This window comes from Condylura cristata, unplaced genomic scaffold, assembly GCF_000260355.1.
Source record: "Condylura cristata isolate star-nosed mole 26May11 unplaced genomic scaffold, ConCri1.0 scaffold00005, whole genome shotgun sequence".
Taxonomy (NCBI): domain Eukaryota; kingdom Metazoa; phylum Chordata; class Mammalia; order Eulipotyphla; family Talpidae; genus Condylura; species Condylura cristata.
In genome coordinates, this window is record NW_004567106.1 from 42,855,314 (window position 1) to 42,880,975 (window position 25,662).

The 25,662-nt window shown below is 34.8% G+C and overlaps 1 protein-coding gene across 1 annotated transcript in view; it reads right to left on the reverse strand.

Annotated features, from left to right (window-relative positions):
* Positions 1–25,662, reverse strand: part of RELN (reelin) — a 399,660-nt gene that overhangs the window by 159,835 nt on the left and 214,163 nt on the right. The window contains exons 9-11 of the mRNA XM_004677158.2: positions 24,886–24,982; positions 22,178–22,418; positions 5,828–5,973 (exon numbers count right to left, since the gene is read on the reverse strand). Coding sequence (XP_004677215.1) covers positions 5,828–5,973; positions 22,178–22,418; positions 24,886–24,982 — 484 coding nt within the window. The remainder of the gene's footprint in view (positions 1–5,827; positions 5,974–22,177; positions 22,419–24,885; positions 24,983–25,662) is intronic.

Genomic DNA, 25,662 nt, shown 5'->3' on the forward strand with positions numbered 1-25,662 from the left:
TATTTGGTGAAAATAATTCTAAGCTAGAGGTAACATAATTGTAGGAAATAATATGAAGATGGTCAAACTGTTGTGAGGATTTTAAATAATTTTAAAGTCTGTTTTTAAGAAAAGCATCAACTTACATTGAAGTTGCTGTAGATAGCTCTACATCTACTATGTACTATAATGTAGGTAGTTCTTGATTTGCATGCAGTTTTGGTAGTTAAAATGTACGATACTTTGGTACTATATCTCTGGAACAAGGAAGGCAACATAAAATTGTTTTATTTGATCTTACATGGTATTTTCCTTGGGTTTTATTCCATAAGATATCAGCAAATTTTCACTTTGGGTCAACTGCGACTATGGCCCACTTTTCAATCAGGGCCATTAAAATATGTAAATAATAATCTGTTGCATTTTGGACACTTTATAGTAAATTTCCTATTACAGTCATGGTTGACCCAAGGGAACCACTGTCTTTGTCCACATTTTCCCCCATATAATCTTAGATGAGCTGTTTTCAAATATATTTCTTGGAGCAAATTTATAAAGCACTTGCCTAAATTTGTATCTGCAATTCCTTCTTAGCTTTCAGGTAAAATACTGGTAACGGAAAGCTGTGCCCTTTGGTAGCGACCATCATGAAGGGTGGTTCTTCATTTTGCTTGAGGTTTTCCGTCACCTGGCACTTCACTCTTTCTTTAGTGAGAACCCATATGCATTGCTTGAGCTCAGGAGCAGAAGCCTCTATTTGGAAGAGGCTGTAGTAGGGACTGGCCTGCCTGACAGCTCCCCCTCTCTATTTTTGTATAATCATTTATAATTCTTGATCCAAGTAGGGCACACTTTCTTATTTTGTAATGTCATTAGAGATTCATTTGCTCATTTTCTTTAATTTCAAAGGACTTCAGGCATGTGCAGAAGATTGAAGATGTTTTGATTTATTAATCTAATATTCATTACATTTGTGGATTTTCTCTTTAACATGGAAACTCTGGAGACAGCAATAAAACAGATTTTTCAAGAAATGCACTTGAAGGCTCTCCCTGGTGGCACAACGAATTAAACCACCACATTATGAAGCTCTCTGAAGCTGCTGCAGCAAGAGTTCGATCCCTCACCAGGGAGCTGACCCACATGGAGTGGCAGACCTCTCCTGACCCACCCGTTGCTCCCCTCAGCAGGGTATTTCAGTACATCTGCCTGTTCTGCTCCCCACTCTGTCTCTGGTGAATCCTCTCACCCACCACCCTTCTGACCTGTATCCTAGTTCTGTAAGCATAAATAAATAAATAAATATTAAAAAAAAAAAAGAAATGCACTTGAATAGTAGAAGTATACACAGGTTACATTTGGGATGAAAGACAAGTATGCAACTTCTATATAATAGCAGTGTATTTTACTTCAAAACTCCCTCCCACCTAAAGACAGCCTTAGCTAGGTGAGAGAAAATAGTTGTTAATTAAATGATGTGTTGTAAGGTTAAGACAAAGTTCACATAAATTATCAGTGTATCTATTAAAGTTTCTCTCATGGTAAAGTAACAGATGTGTTTTCTTTAAGAAAAAAAAAACTTTAGAATTACACTTAGAAAAAAAATAACTATGGATGTAAGATTTGAGATAGTTATCTGATAGGAAAGGCAAACACCTCTTGCATCATGTGTTCTAAAAGCAAATACTTTGATTAAATGGTAGGAAAACTTTCTCAAATAAGAAAGTGGGTTCCAAAACAAGTCATCACGACTTAGTGACTTCCTTTACTTCCTTGCCATTTATATGAAATATTTTGGAGGCATTATGAGAGAGGACTGTAAATCTTTTTTCTCTCTAATAATTCTTATAGGAGGAAAACATAGTTAAAAAAATAAGATATGATAGCTATACTAATAATTAATTTTTATTTTTAAAAAGTGACCTCAGGGCTCTCTCTGGTGGCGCAATGGGTTAAAAGCACCGCATTATGAAGCTCTCTGAAGCCGCTGCAGCACAAGTTCAATCCCCCACCAGGAAGCTGACGCACATGGCATGGCAGACCTCTCCTGACCCGCCCGCTGCTCCCCTCAGCAGTGTACTTTGTCAATCTGCCTGTTCTGTTCCCCACTCTGTCTCTGGTGAATCCTCTCACCCACCACATCTCTGGCCTGTACTCCAGTTCTGTAAACATAAGTAAATAAATCTTTTTTTAAAAAAAAAGTGACCCCAAAATTGAAGAATTTAATCAATTCACTTGGTCACTCTTGAATAGAGTTGGGGATATATCACTTATCTTATGTTTTCTATTTTAGCAGGTGGAGTTTATAATGCTAAGTTGTCTGTGTGGGTGGTGATAGCTAGTGAAGAGAATGAGAAAATAATTCAGAAAAAAAAAAAACATCAAAATTTGTTCACTCCCAAATTCCTAATCTTTTTTACTTTGTCAGCTCTTACCCAAGTAAAAGTGCTTCACATTAATTTGACTTTGTGACAGGATATTTCCCCCCCTGAAGCTATGATTAAAAATTACAATAGCATTCTTTCCTAAACTAATAAAGTAACATTTGGCACTGGGTGCATGTGAGAAGAGACACACACGCACACACACACACACACACACCTTGCCATGGACTAAACTAACATGTCATTATTTACAACATAACACCAGTTTGATAACTGAGACACCAGTTGAGAACATACATGAGGGTTTTCTGGGGATTGTGGTCAGATATCCTAGGGGAAAAGCTAGAAACAACCTAAGGTAAGGTCACTAAAATAATTAAATTGCTTTTAGAATGTAGAAGAATTAATTGTATGCCAATTAGAATGGTACAGGTGCTTTGTCAAGCACATTTTTCTAGTTACTGAAACAGAAAACCACTGACAACACCATGGCCTGAAAATATCAGCCTCTTAGCTGTGACTAACACCCTGGTACATCCTGAGTCTTGAGAAATGGCCAAGGAACATAATTGAAACCACCTGAGTCACTGAGTGGGTGAAATTTGCTCTGATGCTTCATACTGACTTTTATCTATTTTTTTTAGGCATAAATGCTTTATTTTTAAGATTTTATTTGTTTATGCATACAGAAATGAGGTACAGGTCAGAGATGTAGGGGCAGAGAGAGGATTCACCAGAAACAGAGCGGGTAGCAGAACACGCAGATAAACAAAGTACACTGCTGAGGGGAGCAGTGGGATGGGAGAGTTCTGCTGTGCCATGTGGGTCACCTCCCTGGCTGGGGATCAAATTTGCACTTAGCTTTGCAGTGCAGGACACCAAGCCGCTGTGCCACCAGGGACAGCCTCATAAATTTTTGTTAGTTTTGGTGGATTAATAATTTGGTGTAGCCACAAGTTTTCTTATATCACCAGTACACTGTGAAAAGGAAATGTCTGATATTTTAATTGGAGTATATTATATTGCCAGCTATATCTCTGAGGAGTGCATTCATTATCTATAATATATTTTCTTCTAATATAAAATAACTCCTCAGTTTAATTCATAAAGGGGTTTTGCATGAGTTTGTGAAAGTTCCCACTAATGTACTATAGGAAAGCTGGATAGACCCTTTGTCCATCCAGTGAAGTCTTTATTTTTACATATTTCTTTTTTTTTTAAAAAAAGATTTATTTATTTATTCATACAGAACTGATATACAGGCCAGAGATGCGGAGGGTGAAAGGATTCACCAGGGACAGAGTGGGGAGCAGAACAGGCAGATCACGAAGTACACTGCTGAGGGGAGCAGCGGGCGGGTCAGGAGAGGTCTGCCACGCCATGTGGTCTCCTCCGGGGCAGATGGGGATTGAACTCATGAGGAAGAGGCTTTAGCTTCTTAGTGCAGTGCTTTACCCACTGCACCACCAGGGAAGGCCCAATTTTTACATATTTCTTTTCATGACATAAGAATTTTTCAAAATAGGAGAGGACATTATGGAAGAGGGAATATGTGGACATCATGGCCACAGGTAAAGATAAATTTCATCTACCACTGAAAGAATAAATAAGTGATGTTGTAGAATATGCTTTTTGCTGTATGTGTATGTGGGAAAGAGAGAAGGAGGGAAAGGAGAAGGAAGGGGGGAGGAGATAGATTAGAATTTACATAAATCTGAATGATATCACCTGAGATTAAACATGTGTTTTTCTCTCTCTGCTTCAGTGGGTGGGGACAGGATATCACCAGGAACTCTTTGGAGTCCCAGGGGATGTAGGTCTCACTGAAGAAGATGACCCATCACTGTTACAGCATGAGTGGCATTAACTTGGAACAATTACAGAATGAGGGGACGGTGGTGGTCAACAAGTCTCTTGTGCATCAAACTTCAGGATTCCCCCAATAGGCAGTTAAGCTCCATAATCAAGAATGGGATTTGAACTGGTCATATATACCAGAGGTCAGAAAGAAATAATGATGCTGGCGAGGGATCCTGGGTCTCCAGAAGAAAGATAAACACACCTTGCATGCACTGTTAATGTTATGGATCCTATCAAAATCCATTTCTGTATGGGGAGTATAATGAACCTTGTGTAATGTACAGGCCACAAAGGAAAGCAGTGTGACTACTTGGAGGTCCTGATGATGAAAAAGAACAGCAGTGGTTACTGGTTCATTAGGAGACAATGAAGTTACTCTCGGCATAAAACTTGAAGGGTGACAGGAAAATTCAGAAGAGAAGGACTTTGAGGACTAAGGGTTGGCTAGAGGTAGGCTAGGAGTCCAGCAGTAGGTCCTGGGGTTAAGAGAATGGGGATACCCCTTCAAGTGTCAACTGCCTTCAGAAGCTTTCCTTGATCAGTATCAGAGGACTTCTCTAGCAAGGTAGGGAAAAACAGGGCCAGGTGAGTCACAGTAGAAGTTTACTTTCACTAGTGACATGTGGCAGCAAAGTGGCCACAGAGGCTCAGACTACCTGCAATTTTTCTCTTAATGAATCTGATTGCAAGTCCTGACAGTGTACAGGAAGCAGTGAGCCCAAGAGAGGAATGGCCTTCTAGCCATTTAGGAACTTAGAAATTCCTTCTAGTTTTGATTTAATAGGCTGATATCAGAGATATATGACTCCATCTCAAATGCTGTGTTCTAGAAAAGTTTCTCACAAATTAATAGTTAAATTCCTGCTATTATATATTCATGGTGAAATTACATCTCAGGCTAACCTCATTCATCATAGGCATAGAAAACATATATACAGGAATTTTCTAGTACTGCCTTCCAATTCACACAACCTGATGAATTTTGATTCTATGAACCTATGAATATTTTTCAACCTGAACTTCTGAAAATGATGTTCAGTTAATAGGAGATATTTTAGGGACATAGGATCCATAAAAAAAGAATGTAATGCAGAATCATCAGAGAACTCCATCAACAAACTATTGTCACTGCTACAAGACTCTTCTACTTTAAATACAGTCTCACATGCCTCCTTTAAAAATCTTTCAAAGGTATTTTTCTTCCCTGTCATTTCTACAGCTCAAAACCATATGCCATTGAACATCAATAACAGCATCTATGAATCACAGATTTCAGGAAGACAACTAAAGTCTCAATATAATGGTAGTGGACAGATTTTGTATGCTATACACATTTGGGAAAACCCCTTTTTCCCATTAAAAGCTGAATAAGCAAAGATATGATGTAGGTGATTCAACTGAAGTTAAAAATCACACATTTTTGATATGCATAAAATAGTTTATAAAGAATCTAAGGGTAAGTATTCTCTATTTGACTTGTCTATAAAAAGAATTATTGGCTTGATTCTAGCACACTTTTGTTATTTAACACTAGGTATGTACAATATGCTCCGGTGGAATGGTGTAAGTGCTATACTCTGATGGATATAATAATAACTACTTACCCTGTAGGCTGGCTCTCAAATTCTTCTGACCATTGCTCTTGAATGTCTTCTGTAGAAAGATCTACATCCCGGGTGGTGGCAAAATTGAACTCACTGCCTTCATTTCCATGGAAATAAATGGAATTCCCATCTGACTGACAGCTATGCTGTAGACAAAAAGAGAACATGGAGTGGCTGTTGAATTAGTTTTGTAGCTGTATCTGTTTTACACATGTATAATTAGAGTTTGCAGAAAAGTCATTATATTATTCTCTCTACGGTGGACTCTCAAATAAAAGAGCTTGTTACCTTTTTTTGTCTTGTTTAATTCAATTACAATTTCTTCCTAACTTATTAAGTCATCACAAAAATGGAGTTGAGAGGGCACTTGAGCTTTGTCACCTCGGTCTTCAGTATGAAACAAGAATACTTTAATTGGAGTAATTTTCCATCTTTCCCACAGTCCATGTTGAATTAGCTGTGATAATGACTTGTCATATATTTTCAATTCTGTGGTTATGGGCTAACTGCACTGACCTTTTCAATATTCCATATATTTCTTGCTTGCCATTCAAGTCTTTCACAATTTTTCTATAAATGGGATATGAGTAGAATAGCCAGCTAATCAAAACATGGAATACAGAAAAGGTCAAAGTAATCCCTTATTTGATCATATATCCTCAGCTTGTTTTTGAGTAAAAGTTTCTGAATAGACCTGAGAAGTGTATAATATTTACTACAAGGAGCTGGGAAATCACAAAATTTGTTATTTTTCCAAGAGACCACTGAGCTTTCAAGGAATGAAGAAAAATAATTTTTTTCATCTTTCAATATTATCCTTAACCTATATATTTTTCAGTTCAAAGTGAATAGCCAAAGACAAGATCAAAGTCTGGAGCTAAGTAAACTGAGTAACCACTTTTATAAAAATGTTTGCATGAATTAGTTCTTGGGAATAAAACACAGAGAAATACTAATAAATCAAAGATCAAACATTCTTTCAAGTTTTGTAATTCTTAAAATCAAAGAGAAATGAAGAAAAATAATTGGACACAAAATATCTCTTAGGGCAAGTTTCTATAAATTCGGTAGGGCAGGGATTATGTCCATGTTATTCTTTGATGTACTCTAGAATTTAGGATAGTATTTGGCACATATTAACATAAAAAATTCTTGATCACCCATTAAACAGGAAATACAATTCAAAACCACAATGAGACATCACTTTGCACCTGTGAGAAAGGGCTGTATCAAAAAGACTAGAAGCAACAAGTGCTGGTGAGGATATGGAACAAAGGGAACACCCATTCACTATTGGTTTGAACGTAAATTGGTGGAGCCTTTATGGAAAACAGCACTGAGATTCCTCAGAAAACTAGAAATGGAAATACCATATGACCCAAAAGTATCACTTCTAGGTATCTGAAGCATACAATATTAAATCAAAAAATTATATACACTCTCTGTTCATAGCAGCATCATTCACAATAGTCAAGACACAGGTGCAACCTAAATCCCTATCAATGGATGGCTAAATAAAGAAGTTGTGGTATACGATCAATGGAATACTACCCAGGTATCGATTACAGCCTTCTGAAATCTTGCCTTTTGCAACAACATGACATGGGTAGGACTTGAGGTGATTAAGGAACGTGAAATCAGTCAAAAAGTGAGAGACAATTACCAGATGTTTTCACTCATATGTGGAATATAAATAATGAAAGCAAACAAACTGACAGAATGCACCAAAAATAATTTTTAAACACTGTGAAAAATAAGGTGTTTTACATGGGGATGAGAAAGGTTGGGAGGAAAGGTTGGAGGTGTTCAATTTGGTAGTGTGATAGCATTGGAATGCTGGTGGTGGATGGGTGAAGCATATACAAATATTGAAGTGTAAAGCTTTACTCTTAAAATAATAAATTTTTGTAAATGAATAGTAAATAAAACTTGATAAGTAAATAATAGGTAGATAAAATTTTTATTAAGTAATTCACTACATGAATGAAAGATTTGGCTATGCTTTCTCTGATTATCAAAATTTTTTTGACCACTCACTATGTACAAGGTATTATGGAAGATACTAGAGGGGAAGGAGTTCAAAACAAAGTATAATAACACATAATCTTGGCTATCAAAAAATCCCAGTGTAGTTGAGATGCATAAAAGACAGTTCTCCCTACCAGGCAGCATACAGTAAATCCCATAAGTAAAAGACTTATCTGGGCAGAACTGGTCCAGATGAGCAAGCTTCAAGGATGAGAAAGTCTTCAAGTGTTTTTAAAAGGACAGACAAAAATTGAGTTGTTGACAAATATAAATGTATGACAAAAGTGATAACTAGGCATGACTGTTAGGATGATCCTTGTCTGACTATAAAGGATCTTAAATGTCTTGTGTATGAGATCTGTATGATAGTCTGTTGGCAGAGGTATTCTAAAATGAGGAAGTGATGTATGCAAAGAAGGGTTTATGATGAAATGTCTAAGGCTGGTAAAGTCAGTTGAGGGTTGGAATCACAGTCCTCCATTGAAAGAGTAAATAAAAACTTCGAGTTTTCAGAAGTTCAATAGAGTCAGAGCAAATTACTTTGGGGGTAGAGATAATCAATTCATGTGGGTATGAGACACATTCACACAAGCCATTGTCTTATATAAAACTAGAGTGTGTAGCAGAGCAGGCATCAGCTGCCTGAGTATCTTCTTCATAGCACGACAAATACAAAATTTTCAGGTATGCTAAATTGAGATCATTATCTATGGCCTTTAACCTATAAATATTGATCAAACTAGGAGTCAGTTTATTTATCAGTAAATAGAAACTTTTACATGATGACAAATCCAGGTATCCTCTACTAATATCATTTTGTAAAGACAAAAAAAAAATGCTATGTAGAATAGTAAAGATCATTTTCTTAGTAATAAATCCACTGATCTCTAAATAAATTCACTATTATCATCACATTTTGGAATCCTAAACAACTGTATCTTATATATTTTTGGTATTACTACAAGGACTCTGACATTGACACAAATGACATATTTCCTTATTGTCCAAAGAAATGGCACATATAAAATACCTATTCAGGTCACAAGAGGAATATTTGTAACAATTTAAAATGATATACTTGTGCAACAGAAAGAATAATTCGCCTGACATAAAACTTTGGTCATTTTCTAGCTATACATCAATTTATTTCAATTTTGGTTCTTTTTATTTTATACTTGTCTTTCAGTATTTTAAGACTGTGTTATACATAATTATGTTTGCTACTCTTCCTAGAATCATGTTATAAACATATTTGGTACTTTTTTTGAAATTTTTTTATTATATCAGTTTATTTTTACATATTTTTGTGCATTTTTCCATCTTAGTTGCAAATATTTGGTACATATTTTAAGTTAGTTAAGATGGAAAATTTTAAAAATCACTACTATAAAAATAGATAGCATATTGTCAAATTCATTTTAAATTTTCTTCATGGTCTTAGTATAAGAACTTGTTACTAAAGAAAGGTTAATCCAACCAAACAACTACACCTCAAAGAGACATGGCTCAACTTTCCCTCTCAGTCATTTTCAAGGTGGCACAAAACCCAGCACTGCACATATTGCTTGCACTCTTCCCTACCATGCTAAGGAAATCAAGCCTGATTTCTGCTTCTGCATTTTGAGTACAATCTAGTGTTTTCAAGTTTTGGAATAAAAGTAGTAGGAGCCAGCAGAGTAATACTGGGGTTATAAAATAGGGAATAGACTGTTTGAAATTAGTGAATTTCTGAGCTATCAGAACAGGAATGTCTTTTTCTATAAATTTATAATGTATAAGGCCTGTATTTAGGAATCCTGGGAAAGATGGGTTCTCATTCTGAGATTTCCTGAGTCAATTAACAGGCTAGAGTTTCATGTTAGTTCTCAATGTCTTAGAATTGGCTTAATTTCTCAGATGCTCTTCAACCCAAGAATTTATATCTAAGTGGATCCAAATTGAGATAGAGTTCCTGAGTTTGCTGGAATTGATCAGCATCTCTGGCTCTAAACTGGAATCCATGGGCTGCTTGGTTAGGGAAATGCTTAAACTTTCCCTAGAATCCAACTTAAGTAATTCAACAGCTAGCTATCAAGGAGGTCAAGGCTTGGAAAGAAACCCAAACCAATCAAAATAGCTGGGAATGAAAACTCAGTTACTGTCCATCCTCAAGGTGTTTGTTGTTTGGAGTCAGAGGGCATATTCCCATACATTTTCTCTGCACAATGATCACAAGCCATTTAACCATGCTAGTACTTCGTTTCTTAGGTTTCTACGCTCTACAGATACTATTAGAAGCATAAGTATGTGGAAAGTGGATTTAAAAAAAATTTTAATTGTATACAATAATTGTTATCTTATATCTGAATATGTAGTCTTTACAAAAGTAAGCTATCATACCCTTAGCAGTAGGTGATAAAAAATTAGAAGAGTATTTAAATTTATTTTAATTTGTTTATCAGAATAGTTATTAAATTCTTCAACTCAACTTAAAACTTTTAGTGAAATATAAAAGAGTGATCTTCATACCACAGTATGGTAAAAATACTGCAAACAGTTATTCATTTTCAGGGCAGAAAGAATCATCAACTATAAAAGCCCTCAAAATTTTGGCAGATTACCAAACATTCTCCTAAGCCAGAAAAAGTTAATAATGCAAGCTGTGTAATGCCACTTTTCTTAGAGATGAACTTGTGTTACAGAACATCAATCTACTATTCTAAAAATCCAAACATAATGTGCATTGAAAGTATGAAAATAATTTCAGGAAACTGCTCTAAATGATTTTAATACCCAGCTGCTTTTGTTCAGCATCTATTCAAAGTCATCATTTATATGCAATACAATTAAAATCTAAACGACTTCAAATGACAATTAAGTATCTAAGAGAGATACATGAGCTCTTGATATGACAACAAGAAGAATATTTTAGAATTTAGGACTATTTTGAGTATAGTAAAAAGCTTTCAGGTTTTCTTAAACAAATGATTATAATATGTGACTTCCTGAGTTAATTTTTTTTATTGAGTTGCCATCAGTACATACATGTGTGTGTATATACACATCAATCAATTAAGTATTCATTCTGGGTAAAATAAGGTATAATGTTTACAGATGGTTAAATATTTCTTTTTATTTTTAGTACTCCTAATGCACATTAATTATAAAATTAATCATAATTACTTTTACTTTTTAGCAATATTTTAGCATTGGTCAATGACATACACCTTATATTTCTGACTACATGAGCAATCATGTAATATTTTAAAAAATCCCTTAATCATAGTTTTATTTGTTTCTATTTTTCAGTTAAAAATATTTTCCTATTTGCAAAAGTATATTCCTATTTGGATTTCCTTTACTTGAAAAGCAGAACACAGTGTTACTAAATGACAAGAATTTGCCATTCATAAAAGCATCAACAGGAAACATCAGTGCAAATTCCTCAATATAACAAGTCCTTGGCCACAATTCAGAAAGCATTTTTCTAAGGCTGCTCCCTATATTCTGCTGAAAATGTTAATTGCTTCACCTCTGTACTTTTAAAAGTAACTGGAATCGCCTTTACCATAGTTTAATTAGGTTTTCATCAAAGATGAACATAGAGATACCTCTCAATATTATCTCCCTGGGGTCTAATGGCCCTGATGATACTTTCAGGCATCTGTAGTCTTACAATTTATTTTTTGACAATATCCATTTTTGTTGGAATGAGTATATTGGGCATTTGGGCAATGCCAGCTTGCATAGAGCTGGTGGCAGATGGAATGAAATCTGCCTGGTATGCTTCCCCCTCTGCATGAGCCGAGAACCATCCATTTCCTCCATTAAGGAGTTGTCACTCAGCCCACCCAGCTGGAAGACCATTTTTGATAGCTAAGCTGGCTGGTGGCAGACAATTCAGATACAAAGTGCACTTTTAAAGGAAGCTAAAACATCATTTGTAGGAAAATTGAAAATGCATGGCTTCTACCACAGCCAATTTTTTAATGACTGTAATATTTTAAGTGATTATTTTTGCCACTTCAGATTGCTCCTTAGAGAGGAGAGGTTTTTTAATTAAAATCTAGGCAATGCAAACAGATGAGATATGAGGAGCAGAGGAAAAGAAATAAGATGAATAAAATTAATTAAAATGGCATTGTTAGCAGAGCCATAAATTAGCCACTGTCTGGCTGGAAATAAAATATATTGGTAGAGGAATTTCTGGATTAAAGTGACATATGTGATAGAGTGATTAGAAAGTAACTGACTTATAACCTACATATCGTTGTGTTTCTTAAGCCTTTGACTATAGTATAGCTAGTCTATAGATACATGTTTCTTATATCCTTGTTCAAAGGTCTTTAAAGGTACAGATTTTCATGTTAGTGAAAAAAATCAAAATAGGAAGAGAACGAATTTACTCTCATAAAGCAAAATGAATTTCTGTCATTTTCCACACATTCAATTTCTGGGTAATTTAATGCCAGTTAAAAATCTGAAAACTTGGCTATGAAGACAGTCCAGGTGCAGGAGGGCTGAAGTACATTTTCTGTAGTCAACACAATAGATTTAACCATGGTGAGTGACTTCTAGGGAGCTGGAGTATTTTTTCTCATTATTTTCTGAATTTATTAAGCATTCCTATTTGAACCACTTTGTTCTAAATTCATAAAGATTCAATTTATGGTATATTTTGTGACAAGTATATAATTACTTGGCAATAGTTATGACAACTCTAAAATGGCAATAATGACAGATCTGAATTGGAGTAATGAGTGGAAGATAACAATGCGAAATTCCATAGGGCAGTTGTTAACCTTGTCTACTGGGCTCAACTTGACGTTCACAGTGTCTGAGGTTTTCAGATTTGCCTTCTCAAAAGGCTAAGGATACCAGGTACCACATAGGAGGCTGTAAGATAATGAGGAACAAAATAACTAGTTTCTACATAAAAACAGACTTGGCTCTGAAAAATCAAAGCAGTTTGATCTTGGGGAAGTCATTCGTTTCTGTAAGCCTCCGTTTATTCCTCTGAGAAATGGGAGTAATAGTGAGGACTGCATTAAATACTGTAGACAGCAGCCCTACTCTAAAGAATGGTGAATCTTAGGAAGTCATCAAATGCTAATGTCTCCCCCCTCTTTTGGCCCCCATCTTTATTTATTTAGCCATTTTTTTAAGTGAGTATCATTATTCAAGTCACTATGCTATGTGTTGGGCTGTGTTAAATGTTACTATGTAAAATGTTACAATGTCTTTTATGTTATACAGAGTAAAATTAATTTCACTTTAAAAAATTGTATTAATTAGTGATTAAACGTTTCTGAGCATTTAATCACTAATGTTTTGCATTACAGAGCAAAAACAAACCAAAAAGAGGCATGTTAGGCTGGAGGCCCTGGGGACTTATTTGAATGATTATTTTTCAGTAGAAATTATCAGAATTATTTGTCTCTGTTATTGCCATTCATGTCTTGGAGATTTGGCTCAATTCCATATGTCACTAATGCTATTCCACATTAATTACTGTACAAATAGGCCACATTGGGGGGAAATTGTGAAACACACACTACTTATGTTTAACCCTTCATCCCCGAAGTACTCTTATTTGCTTAACAAATTATATTCTGGCTCATTGTACAATATCATGTATGCAGCTCTTGGGGGAAACATAACAATAAGAGCAGTGCAATCCAAAGTGAAGAACATCCCAAGCAAAGGGAATTTAGGTAGACAGCATGCAATTAACCAGGCTGGAATCTGGCCAGAAAATCATACTTAACATTCCGATTCTTAATGGAAAAAGACATGGGAACATGGACTAGCCACAAGTCGTACTGCGCTCAGGTTTATCCTCATTAGAAAGCTAGTACTCAAATCCTTCAAGTTACAGATCAGATAGTTTCTAGTACAGTGATTTGCAAAGCGTATATCTGAAAGGCATATCTGATCTCCTCCTGTTTGGTTTAAACTCTAGTAAAAGAAAAACTATTGAATGGATTGTTTAAATCTTTTTTGGGGGTTCCCAAATTCTGGAAGACAAGTTTGCATATGATAGTAGGTAGATACTGTTCCACCTAAAATTATATCTCAAAAAACACATTTAAAAATGAATTCTGCTCTAAGTGTAGTCATACTTTTAACCATTTTTTTTGTTTATTTTTTTGATTAGTCTCAACTTGTGTTGAAACTTCAAAATTTCAGACAAATTTATGTTTTTTTAATAATTTGGACATAATGACCTTTATCATTATCCATCAACAAGTTACTTGTAACAACAGTATTAGACAGGTGACAGCAGAATCACAGAATAAATGCCCCAATTCCTTTTTTTTGACCAGAGATTTGCTTCATGTCCACTGGGACAATGTTTTGGCAAATGATAATGAACAACAGAATAAGCAATAGAATCTTTCAATTTAATATAATGCTTTCCAATAATAGGTTGTAGATATATTTAATGGCTGCTACCTATATGAAGGGCTTTTGCTGTTTGTTAAAGTAGGAAAATTGACACCACTACTGGGTATTTATCAACAGTAAGTGAAGAGGAAGTAGTATGTTCAGCTGTAAGTAGTAGAAGAGAGAAGGTTAAGATATGACCCTTCAGTCATTTGAAATCTTTGCATAAATTTGCAAAATCCATTACGTTACTTTGTAAGGTTTCTCTTAAATATATGTGATCAAAAATCACAGTCTATTGTAAAGGATAAAACTTTATTACAGAATCTGAAATTTAGTGCTGATTGACTTCTCAACATGAGTTGACATAAATGCATAGAAGGATTAATCTCAAATTCTTTGCTATTCAGATAATGAACTAAGGTAGTAAATAAAAAAGGCTAGCAGGTGTAGGCACAATAATTAGGGAGGGAAGATTTCTTAAAAATAAAAATTCTGTGGAACAGTATTATCTCAAAGTGATCTGCATTTAATCTGTGGGTCAATTCCACACTTGACAGAAGCCAGTGATTTATGCTTTTGCAAGGTGAGAATAACCAGGCTAGGTGAGCAGACAGAACTATCTATTAATGGTCAGCAAAGCACACCAACTCTCTTACACACACACACACACATTACAGAGATATCAAGGATTCATGGGTGATTTGTACTTTCAAATGCTGTTTGGTTGCCACTGAAGATGGGAGAAAGAAAACTCAACCAGCTATTCAACCAATATTTGCCTCTATGCGATATTGATCCACTCAGTAATTCAGCTTTTTGAGATACTATTAAAGAATGAGGGAAACAGAAAACAATGTAACAAAACAAAGACTCAAAAGCCTGCTCACAACTCTTTTTAAATTATTTGTTCCTGGACTTTGCTCTGATGATTCAATCAACCTTTGCAGCTGTTCTCATTGATAGTAAGTTATGCAAAATGGACAGTTGTATATCTAGGCTGGCTCTCTGTTTTCCTTTGAAATTAAAGATATTCTCAGATTGCAGGTGTATGTTTAAAGAATTGGAAAGAGGTGACTCTGATGGACTTATCCAGACATGTCAAGAATGACTAAGGAGAACTGAACAATAAGCACCACATGACTTTACAGACACCCAATGTATTTCTACTCTCGAGGTAAAATTTGGATGTTAGTGTCTTCTTCATAGTGTGGCACCTACAAAGAATTCATGAAATGTCGTACCTCCTCTAATCATTACTATTATTTTTTCATAATTACAGTTACTATTATTATTTATCATTATGCAGTATCCATGCTACTGTATCACTTCTGAATATAAGAATCATACCCAAGATGAAGTACTGATTCATGATACTACATGTTTTAAACGGAAAGGTTAAAAAAATCATTGCTCTTAAACATTAATGGCAAAACAAAGGACATTCTTACTGAGTCAGAATGCCAGAAGTTGCCCTGAGATTAATCATTCTCCAGTTTCAGGCAGGAAGAACGTACCTCCCACTTTTAATTGTGGCACATACACCCACAGTCAATTGGAGGGGAGATACATTGCTAAGAGGTGGAAGGAGCTATGCAGCAGATGATGGACTGAAAGATGGTATCCTGTAGCTTTAGAACAGGAAAACTGACTCAGAGATTACTGATTAGTCTAGAAATCACATTCAAAAGTTAAAAAAGGATACAATATTATGCAAAATACAGCAAAAACATGGTAGTCAATACTTAAGATAGGTGATTCAGTCTTGAGTGGTTTTCCAGCTCCCTGCCTTACTAAGTCCATGATCTGCCAACTCTGGAAGGCTGCTAATGAAGGTGGTGCTCTGGGGAGCTTTGGGACTTGCAGCACTGTGTTTATTGGCATTTGGAGCCCCAACTATTTGGTCGTGAACAAAGGAACCTGATTAGGGATTCGTGGGAAATAAAAGTCATTATGTGGTGTGCATTTTCTTCCATGTGGGCAAGTTTTCTGGAGAAACATTGAAAGATGAGTCAGGCAAGGACATAAACTTAAAAGGAGTGTGATGGAATAAACACAGATGGCTGTTTAGGAAGAACATCTTAATTCTGTTACCTCTTACAGTCCTCAATTTACCAACTTCAAGTCAAAAAGCACAGCAAAGGTAAGGCCAGGTTCTACATGAAAGCTGATTTTGTTATATACCTACTTCATTCTAATTACTAAAAAATAAACAGATGGTAATGCCTTCTACCAACCAAGGGCAGATTTAAACTGATGACTGATAATTGCAATTCTCCAGACCACAAAACTCTTTAGGTTAATTGCTCTATTTGGTTTTATATTACTTTGCCCTACTTCAGATCAATAAAGACAGGCTCATTTAATTGGGATTAAATATCCCCAAAGGAACTGAAAAATCTATATAAAGAAGACAAGGAGAAATATGTAAGACACATGACAGTGACTATTATTATCTTTCCTATTTGACCTGTTATTCAAAATCATTTTTTATAAGATTAGCAGCTGGATGATTTACATACTTTGTGAAATCTGTATTTTTTCTATCCCTTCCTCTCTCCCCCCATAATTGGAGCTGTTAGCTCAGTCCTCTGTCTTCTACTAATTTCCTTGTAGAAATCATTTGTTATCAAAGATTTCAATGAAGAGAACACATTTACTAAGTTATTTTTGTGTGTGATACACTGCTCTAAGGGTTTTGTCTTCTTATTTGTCACAACACGAGGTAGAAATGATTATTATCCCTGCTACAGGTGAGAGCACTGAGAAACTGAAAGGTTAAATAAGTCATCTAAGACTATGAGGTTAATAACTGCTGAAGCCAAGATTCTAAAATGAGTGAAGTCCATTTTCTTAACAGCTGTGCTATATCAAGTCCCATTTACAATATTTTCAGCAGCCTTCAAGTCAGCTCTGAATATAAATTCACCCTTTCTCCCTACAAAGTAGATCCTGGGTTTTTTCCCAATTTTTCATCCATTCAATTGACACCTACTAACAATTTATCTTACATCAAATACTGAGGATTCAAAAATAGTTGAAATGAGTTTAAAAAGCTAAGATTCTAATAGGGAAGCCAGAAATATAAAGTAATGTAGTAAATGCTGTCATAGAGGCATATGTGTAGTGTAACAGAATGTTGAAATGGAACTAGGTTAGAATTGGTTTTAGTTGAGGTGCCAAGAAAGTAGATGATAAGTATTCAACATTCCAAATGTGTCCAGTTACAAAGACATAGTAAAAGAGGTGGTAAAATGGCTTAGTCACTCATATAGTGGGTATGCAAACTTGAAGTTGATGTGGGTAGGAAGCTGGATAGCAGAGGGATGATTTCTTAGAGGGGTTTTGGTGAACTGTGAGTCCCATTGAAACCCATGTCAGGGAAGGAGAGTATCTTCTCTTTACCTCAAGCCCAAAGCATAGGACTTGAAGGATAGCACCAGGAGGACAGGTTGGATGGGCTAAGACCAGTGCTTGGAGCTGCCTAGCCAGTGGCTGGGTAAAAGAGGACTGTGTTGAAAAGTATCTTCTCTCCTGGCAATGGATCCAAGGTTAATATTCACCAGTTTATGCTTGGATTCATGCATATAAGAGATACTCAAGTTTGTCTAAGATTCTACCCCAAGATCTCCCTAACAGGGTAGGAACTCTTAGCAGAAATAGGTTGGAGTCATTAGACAAGAATGGTTAAGAGTAGAAGCAGATAGGACCTTAAAGATGCAAGCAGAAGTACAGGTAAGAAATCCCAGCTCTGACAGAGATGAGAGGTTTCCAAAGAGCCTGTTTATAGACTCAAGAGAAAGTCAGCTTTGATTACTTGCTAGGCTGAAATATATTTAACTGTGACTTACAACAATATATTTCTCTTTACTTTTCTCTTCCTCCAAACCAAGTCTAGAAGGGTTCAGATACTAAGCCTTCTTGGGGGTTATAAGGAAGAAGAGAGAGTTGACCTCCACCTCCATTCCTTCTGTGGCAAATCTAGGTTGGAGAAGGAGAGAAGCAATGGATGAAACATGTAGTTTGCCTTATTTCATTAAATAGCTATGTCTTTTATTGAATGGGGACTTCTGATTGATGAAGTTGATCCATTAGACTTATTAGCTGTCTGGGCACCTACCCTAGTTTTTGTGCAGAAAGGACAGAGATAAAGAAACTGTAGGGGGAATTTAATGGTCTCTGGAAGGGGGGGCATTAACTCCATAAAAACTCACATAGATGATGAATTTTATCTGGGTCCTTAAGGATCTAGACAATTACTAGGCAGAGAAAAAAGAAAGGTAGGAAAGCACATCTAATGAAACAGTATTGGGAAATTCTTGTTTTATTTGTGAGGCTAGAGTAGAGTACAGCAGAACACAGAATGAAAAGTTAAGTTGGCCCTCAGCAGAAAAGGGCATAGAATTACTTGCTAGTGAGTTTGATTTATAAGCTGTAAGCTTTCACAGAAAGCCAGCAAAGGTCTTGAGTACTGAGGGAGCATGATGCCATTTCAGGAATGATGCTGTAGATCATGGCATCCTTTTGTTATTATCCTTGATTCCAGCATTCTAGTCACAGGCAGTCTACCAGGTTGCACAGCTGCTTTCTCTTTGACTCTCCATGACATGCCTATTATTTCATCTTTTGTACTGGTAGCTACCCATGTCGCCTACCTCTATACAAGAAATATTTACTACTAGTATCTCTTTATGCCCCTTTAGGCCCAGCAGTCAATACGTGGGATGTGCCAGTAACTAAGTCTATGAAAACAAAATAGCTGTTCCAGTATGGAAGAGAAGTGCTTGGGCTGAAATTACTAAACACTAATGTATGAAAACCTGTCATCTGGAGGACGGAACATGCTGCACAAATGGAATAATGCTGGAGCAGGATCAAGAAGTATGAGGAAAACCAATCTTTTAATCTAAATCCAGAAAGTGATAGAGAAGAAAACTGGCTGATAACAAATGGATGATGGGAAGTAACACAAGACAAACAGGAAGCACATCAGTTTATATTTACTATATGCAAGAGCTAGGTCATGGGTGACTGAAATCAAGAGGTCTGAAATCAGATTCCTATATTTGAGTCCTGGCTCTATCGAGAGGGTAAATTTTGGACAGTTTGTTCAATACCTTTATATCCACTTTTTACATTTGTAGTATAGCACCTTTATACTTTTCTAAAGACCAAATTACATGAGGTAACAAATACCCTGTTGTGTGTGTGTGTGTGTGTGTGTGTGTGTGTGTGTGTTTGAGAGACAGAAAGAGAGAGAGTAATAATTGCCTGGAAAAATAAATGCTTAAATAAACTATTTTGTAACTGAGCAAATATCCTCAATTTTGTTAGACTCACTCTTTGATTTGGTATTTGGTTAAATATAAATATCTTGGAGAGTTATAGTGAGCACAATAAAGATAGCACATATGTTGAACAAATATTCAACCAAACTAAAAGCACACAATAAAAAAAATATTTAAGCATATCCTGTGAACAATAGGGTCATTGAAATACACTTTTCTACCTGGTTGTTTTCAGTTTTCATCTCAGAGGTCACTAAGTAAAGGAATAATGTTTGACAAAAAAGTTAGACAGAGCTTAAACAAAAATATTGTGTTTCTAGAACTCCAAATCACTTGGCAAGAACAATTTTTTTCATGATCAGATGTTTGAATGAAAAAAGCAAAAGGGTAGCCACACAAATGAGCAAAACCCACAAATTCTAAGATTTTATTGTTCATTTCTGAATTTCAAAACAGAACATCAGAAAATTTTCTGCCTGATAGCCAAGTCAAAGGCTTAATTGTATAAATTAGCAGTACAATGATTTTTTTCTGACTGCCAGAAGCTACTGGACAGGTTTCAAATATGTACTGGTAAGTGCATGTGTAGATGAGTGATCACAAAGCAAAAATATATTTCAGACACAACAGTAATTTAATTAAACATTACCACTGATGCAAAACCACACTTCATGCATTTTTATCATGGGTGGTACCAAAGTGCAAAGCATTAAGAAACCAAATAGCTAATTGGATTAGTATAATGGTTTGCAAAACCAGGCATAAAAAGCACATTTATATATAAGGGGTATTGAAACCAAAGGATCAGTGATTATCACTGGAAAAGGATGTGACTGGCAGGCCCAGAGGTCCCCATGTGTTTCCTAAGCTTATGTATCTCTTGCCAATGTGATACAATGACAACTAAAATCCTTAAGACCACTTGGAGTGGAATATGACATGGGATATCCTAACAAAGGTTCTTTTTTATATAATATATTCATGTGAAAGGAACCCATGGACTCTCTTAAAGGGACCAAAGTCATAAAGCCTGGCAGAATAAATTTCTAGAAGGTTTACTGGCCATTTTTAATTTATTTTTTTACATTGAACAAAGATGGCTTTTCCTTATATCAGTCAACTGGTATAATTATAACAACCTAAAGTAAAATGATTAGGGTTTGATTTGCTAAGCAAGAAGTTATTCTGTGTCATGAAAAGTTCCTGTGTTGAAGGTTTTCTAAACAATTTGAAGTCATTTTTTTTCTAGAATTCAAATAAATTATTAAAAGGAAGTAAGTATCTTAGGTTTTTATTTTCTCCTTGACACTCCTGAGATGCCACTCCTCATCCCCACATAGCACAGGATTCTTTGCACAAGTGGGTCATATTTTATAGAGAGTCAGTTGTACTATTTTATTTTCATGTCTTGGAAATGAGAGGATCCAGTCGAGATATAAATGACTTTTTTTTATATTACTAGTACAATTTCTTATTCCTCACACTTTCTAGGCAGTCACATGCATAATTTCTATTCCCAATCCAAAGAGAGATTGCCAAATTTGGGTATATCCACAAATTTTTGATCCATTAAATATTCTGATTCCACCAAATATTTCTTGCTTTCCTCCAGAATTATCAAGATCAGTATGTCCAAAGTGTATTGATGCACTCCTGCAAATCTGCTCTTTCTCCATGTTTCCTGTTTTAATGAAAGTCACCAGTGCTCACCCAGCTGCCTATATCTTGCCTTTGACAGCTGCCACTCCTTATCATCTCAACCAGTTCCCAGTCTAATCCATTTCCCTCCTTTAAATTTTGAACTTCGTCTACCTTTTCTCATTCTTTCTCCCCTAATTTTGGTAAACTTGATTGTCCGTCAGACTAGTTTTCTGCCTACTTGGTCCCTCTGTATGCACTCTCTCCATCCAGTCTGTCCTCCAGATTTTTTAATATTTCAAAAATCAAATCTGATTATGTGGTTTTCATTTAAAGCATTTCAATGACTCCTTAACACCTTTTAAACATCAAGCTATAGCAGTTGTAAAGACCGTTAAGTTCTTGCCACTGGCCTTATCTCCAAACTTAACTATTTTAAGTCTCAACTCAAAATTTTCTAGTCAACCATTCTGAACACTGTTACAGACCTTTCCTTTTGTTTCTTTCCTTCCAGCCTTTATGCATGTGATTTCTGATTCTAGAAAACCTGTTCCTACTATGCTTGGATTCATTAATTTGATCTCTTCTTGGATTCATTAATTTCCTGGAGAGCACTGATTCCCCTCTGGATTTGGTACTATATGTTATACTTCCACAGACTCTTCCTGTAAATTACAAAAACTATGCTGTTTTATATTTGTGTGTTGGCAGCATGTTCAGCTACCCCACTAAACTGACAGCCACGTGTAGGCAAAAAACATATTGATCTTTTTGTCATTATATTCTGTGGGTTCAGCCCTATACATTGCATGGCAGATCCTAAAAAAACCAACAACTACTTGTTAAAGGGATGACTAGATGAATGCTTTTGTTCCAGTGATTTTTTTCATACTTAAAAGGGACAGTAAGGTAAAGAGAATATTACTTATTTCTTTAATGGTGGTTTTACTAAAATACTTATCTTTGTGTGATATGGTTTCTTGAGCTTTAGGTTTTAGAAAGGAGAATAAGGAACAAAAGAAGGTCAAACCTTAATTGTAGCTCCTGGAAAGAAAAGCCAGTTGCCTGTGTCTACTGGATCAAGACTGTCTTCTAAAATGACTTGTTTGTGAGCTGAGTTGATGACCAGGATGTTATCTAAGGCCCAGCAGGCTTCGTATACTTCGCCTACATGGAGATTTTCTTGTTTCCACTGAAATTGGATGTTCTCCCCTTTGGCATCTTCAGGAAGGTAGAGGATATGGATGATTGTGCTCACATTGGAAGGGGCTCTGGAACACATGGCAATACGGGAATTGGTGCTAAAGTAAAGTTCGACAACGTCCATGGTTTCTTTCTTATTCAATTTTCAATTCTATTTTGCTTATTAATTAAGATTGCAGTTTCTTATCTTAAAAATATTGTATATATTGCAGACTTAATATGCACAATCCCATAGCTCTTAAATTTTTAAATGTTTATTATTAAGATGTTCATGCTGTATGATAGCACTTAAATATTTACTGTCTTCAAGAGCTTTGATTATAACACAAGGCAGGCACCAAGGATGTTTAAGTAAAACCAGAAAAACAATAATTGAAGAGAAAATGGCACACACTGCCAGGATGGCCATTAAAAATAAAAATGTATCCAGTAAGTTTTTTGCATATAGTAAATAATTTAAACCAGTTCATACTAGAAGAAAAAGTCTAAAGTTATGATCTCAATTTTAATTATTTGGAATTTTGTATCTAGTAGAGATCATTGTATGCTCTGTTCCATAATCATTCTTTACATAATGGTTTATTTCTAGTAACCAGATGTGTTCTTATTTGTTTTGTCTACATGAAATGTGGGATTTACCATGAGACTCAAGTACTCTTACTTAAAATTAGTTGTAATTTCATGCATTGCAACCTTTAAAGTACAATTCATCTGCTAGAATTTATTACCATTCAGTTATATAATGAAGTATTTTTATTAAACATTTTACACTATCAAAGTAAAAACCTGTTATAGCAAAAATGACTGCTATAGCCAAGATAAAAAGTGGTACTAAAATGCAAACTAGTGGTAATATAGTCTTATTATAAATCAGTTTTGAAAGTACAAAAAAAGAGACATTTTTCCTACTCATCAAAGAGACACATATATATTCATAGATTTGTCAGTGTAGGTTACAGATGGTGTACCTTACCTTTTGGGGTAATCAATTCCCTTTTCTTTAAAATATTTCATGATGACTATGTTTTCAGCCTCAAAAATACTTTAAACCAATGAAGATAACATATTTTGGATTTAGAAAGTGAACTGAAAATATGTTCACTCTGATCACTACTAATGAGGAAAATCTCTAAATGTACATACGTTATATATACTTTAATGCATGGCCTAAATGAAATTCTTATTTAGTGAAAAAGTTAAAGAATTGACCAAAAGTGATCTATACATTTTGAAATTAAATGTGTATATTTACTGTTTGTCATATCAAAAGTGTGTAACTGCTTTTAATAAAATCTACTACAATTTATGTAAGCTGTGTCATACAACTATTAGAAAGAGATAAAGTGAATCTATAGGCAAAATTTCCAATATTTATACCTACCTGAAAGCCATTTATGTATCTGAAATATATGTAGTATTTTTGTGATATACAATGTATTTTCATAATAACTTTTAGAAATTAAAAGGAATAGCTAACTGCTCTGTTACAAAACTGGCACAGTATGTCAGGGCTTGACACACACCAGATGCTATAAATTATATGTTACCCTGCCACAGAGGGAGGAAATATATTAAATTTCATGAGTTAGAATCATTTTTCTCAGGGTTTAGTTAGATTACAGTTTACACTTGTGGCAATTTTTTTTTCTTTCAAATACTACTAAACTTTGGGCAGATTAGTTTAGTATTAAGGACTGAAAACTTGATACGTATCTTTTCCCCTAAATAATTCACAATTCTTTCAAAATGGAAATATGGCAGGAAAACCAGAATATGAAAACAAAAAAAATTCACAAAACTAGTAGAAAATGTTCTACTTGAATTTTACTAATGTGATACCTTATCAGAATAATTATAAAATTTACAAAAGGAAAAAAATTCCTCTAACTATCTGATCACACCCAAAATTCTGCCTCTATTTTGAACTTTTTAAATGATGTAGAAATAGCAAATGTAATTTGAATTTTTCTAGGTTAGCCCAATCTTTTCTACTTGAATGGGCTTCTTCAAATATCCTTAATTTTCTTATTGAGGGACTTAAAAAAAAATAAAGATAATATAATAAATGACTATAAGTTGTATCACAAATGTAACAGAATTTTAGAACTGACCTTCAGGAAGTTAGAAGGAAAATGTCAGAACCAGAGATTAGTGGCAAAAGATACAGTGGTTATTACCACAGACTGGAAGGAATTTAGGTGGTAATCTGATATAGTCCTAGGACTATAAACTAGCCCTAACCAGGCCACCTAGAGAGATGGGTGGTGATGTTATTTTGCGTACCTAATGTATGGTTACAAAAATTAGTTTGTTTCAGCTACTACTGACAGTGAGACATTCTGAATAGAAATGGCACTTCTAACAACTTCTTCAAATACCATTAATAATATGGGCATTCCTAAAATTTAACATGATTAGCAACCAGAGTACTTTAAGCCATGAATAATAAAGTCAGGGAAAAGAATGAAGACAAATAGGGGAGGAAAAAATCCTCCTATAGCAGAATTTATGAGAATATTTTAAATTATAACAAACCTGATTTTCTCAAGTTGAATCCAGTCGGCTGTATTGTTCTTGGCATATGACACAGTGATGCTGGGGTCTGAGTAACTAAAACGACATGAACCTGAACCTGTAAATAGAAGTAACAAAAATTTCCATGTTAAAAGTAGTGTAATTATATATTACCCTTTCTAGTAAATATTTTAGACAATTTTCTAACCATTTAGATATTGACCCGATTATTTCTCTATTCTTGTAATTATGCTGAAATTTCCTATTATCTGTTCTGCTAAATTTTAGTTGATAAATAAGTTTAGGAATTAGAAAAAACTTAAGGTAAATTGCAGGTTTCTTTGGAAAGCTTAAGTACTAAATTAAATAAGCACCAATAGGCACTATATGCTATGCCCAAAATATCTAAATATTATAATTAATAAAGCCATATGGTTCTTGCTAGTTAATATCAAATAATAGGGATTGAATTAATAATTGCTTTATCTTAAATTGATTAAAGAATAAAAACATTAGTCTTCCTGTGTGTTATTTAAATGAGACAATTATGTGAAAAAAACCTTGAAAAGTTCAACGACTAAATGAATAAAAACTATTAGATATGGTTGATATCATTCTACTATAGTTCAACATTAAGGATTTAAAAGAGCTATTATTTTCCATTGTGAATTTGATGATTATTTTTCACTATTATTGTCAATATTGGAAATAGAGCACCAAATAAAGTTTTTTCCCTTTTTGATTTTTTTTTTTTAGTTTAGGTAACATTGGTTTACAACATTGTATATAATTTAGAGA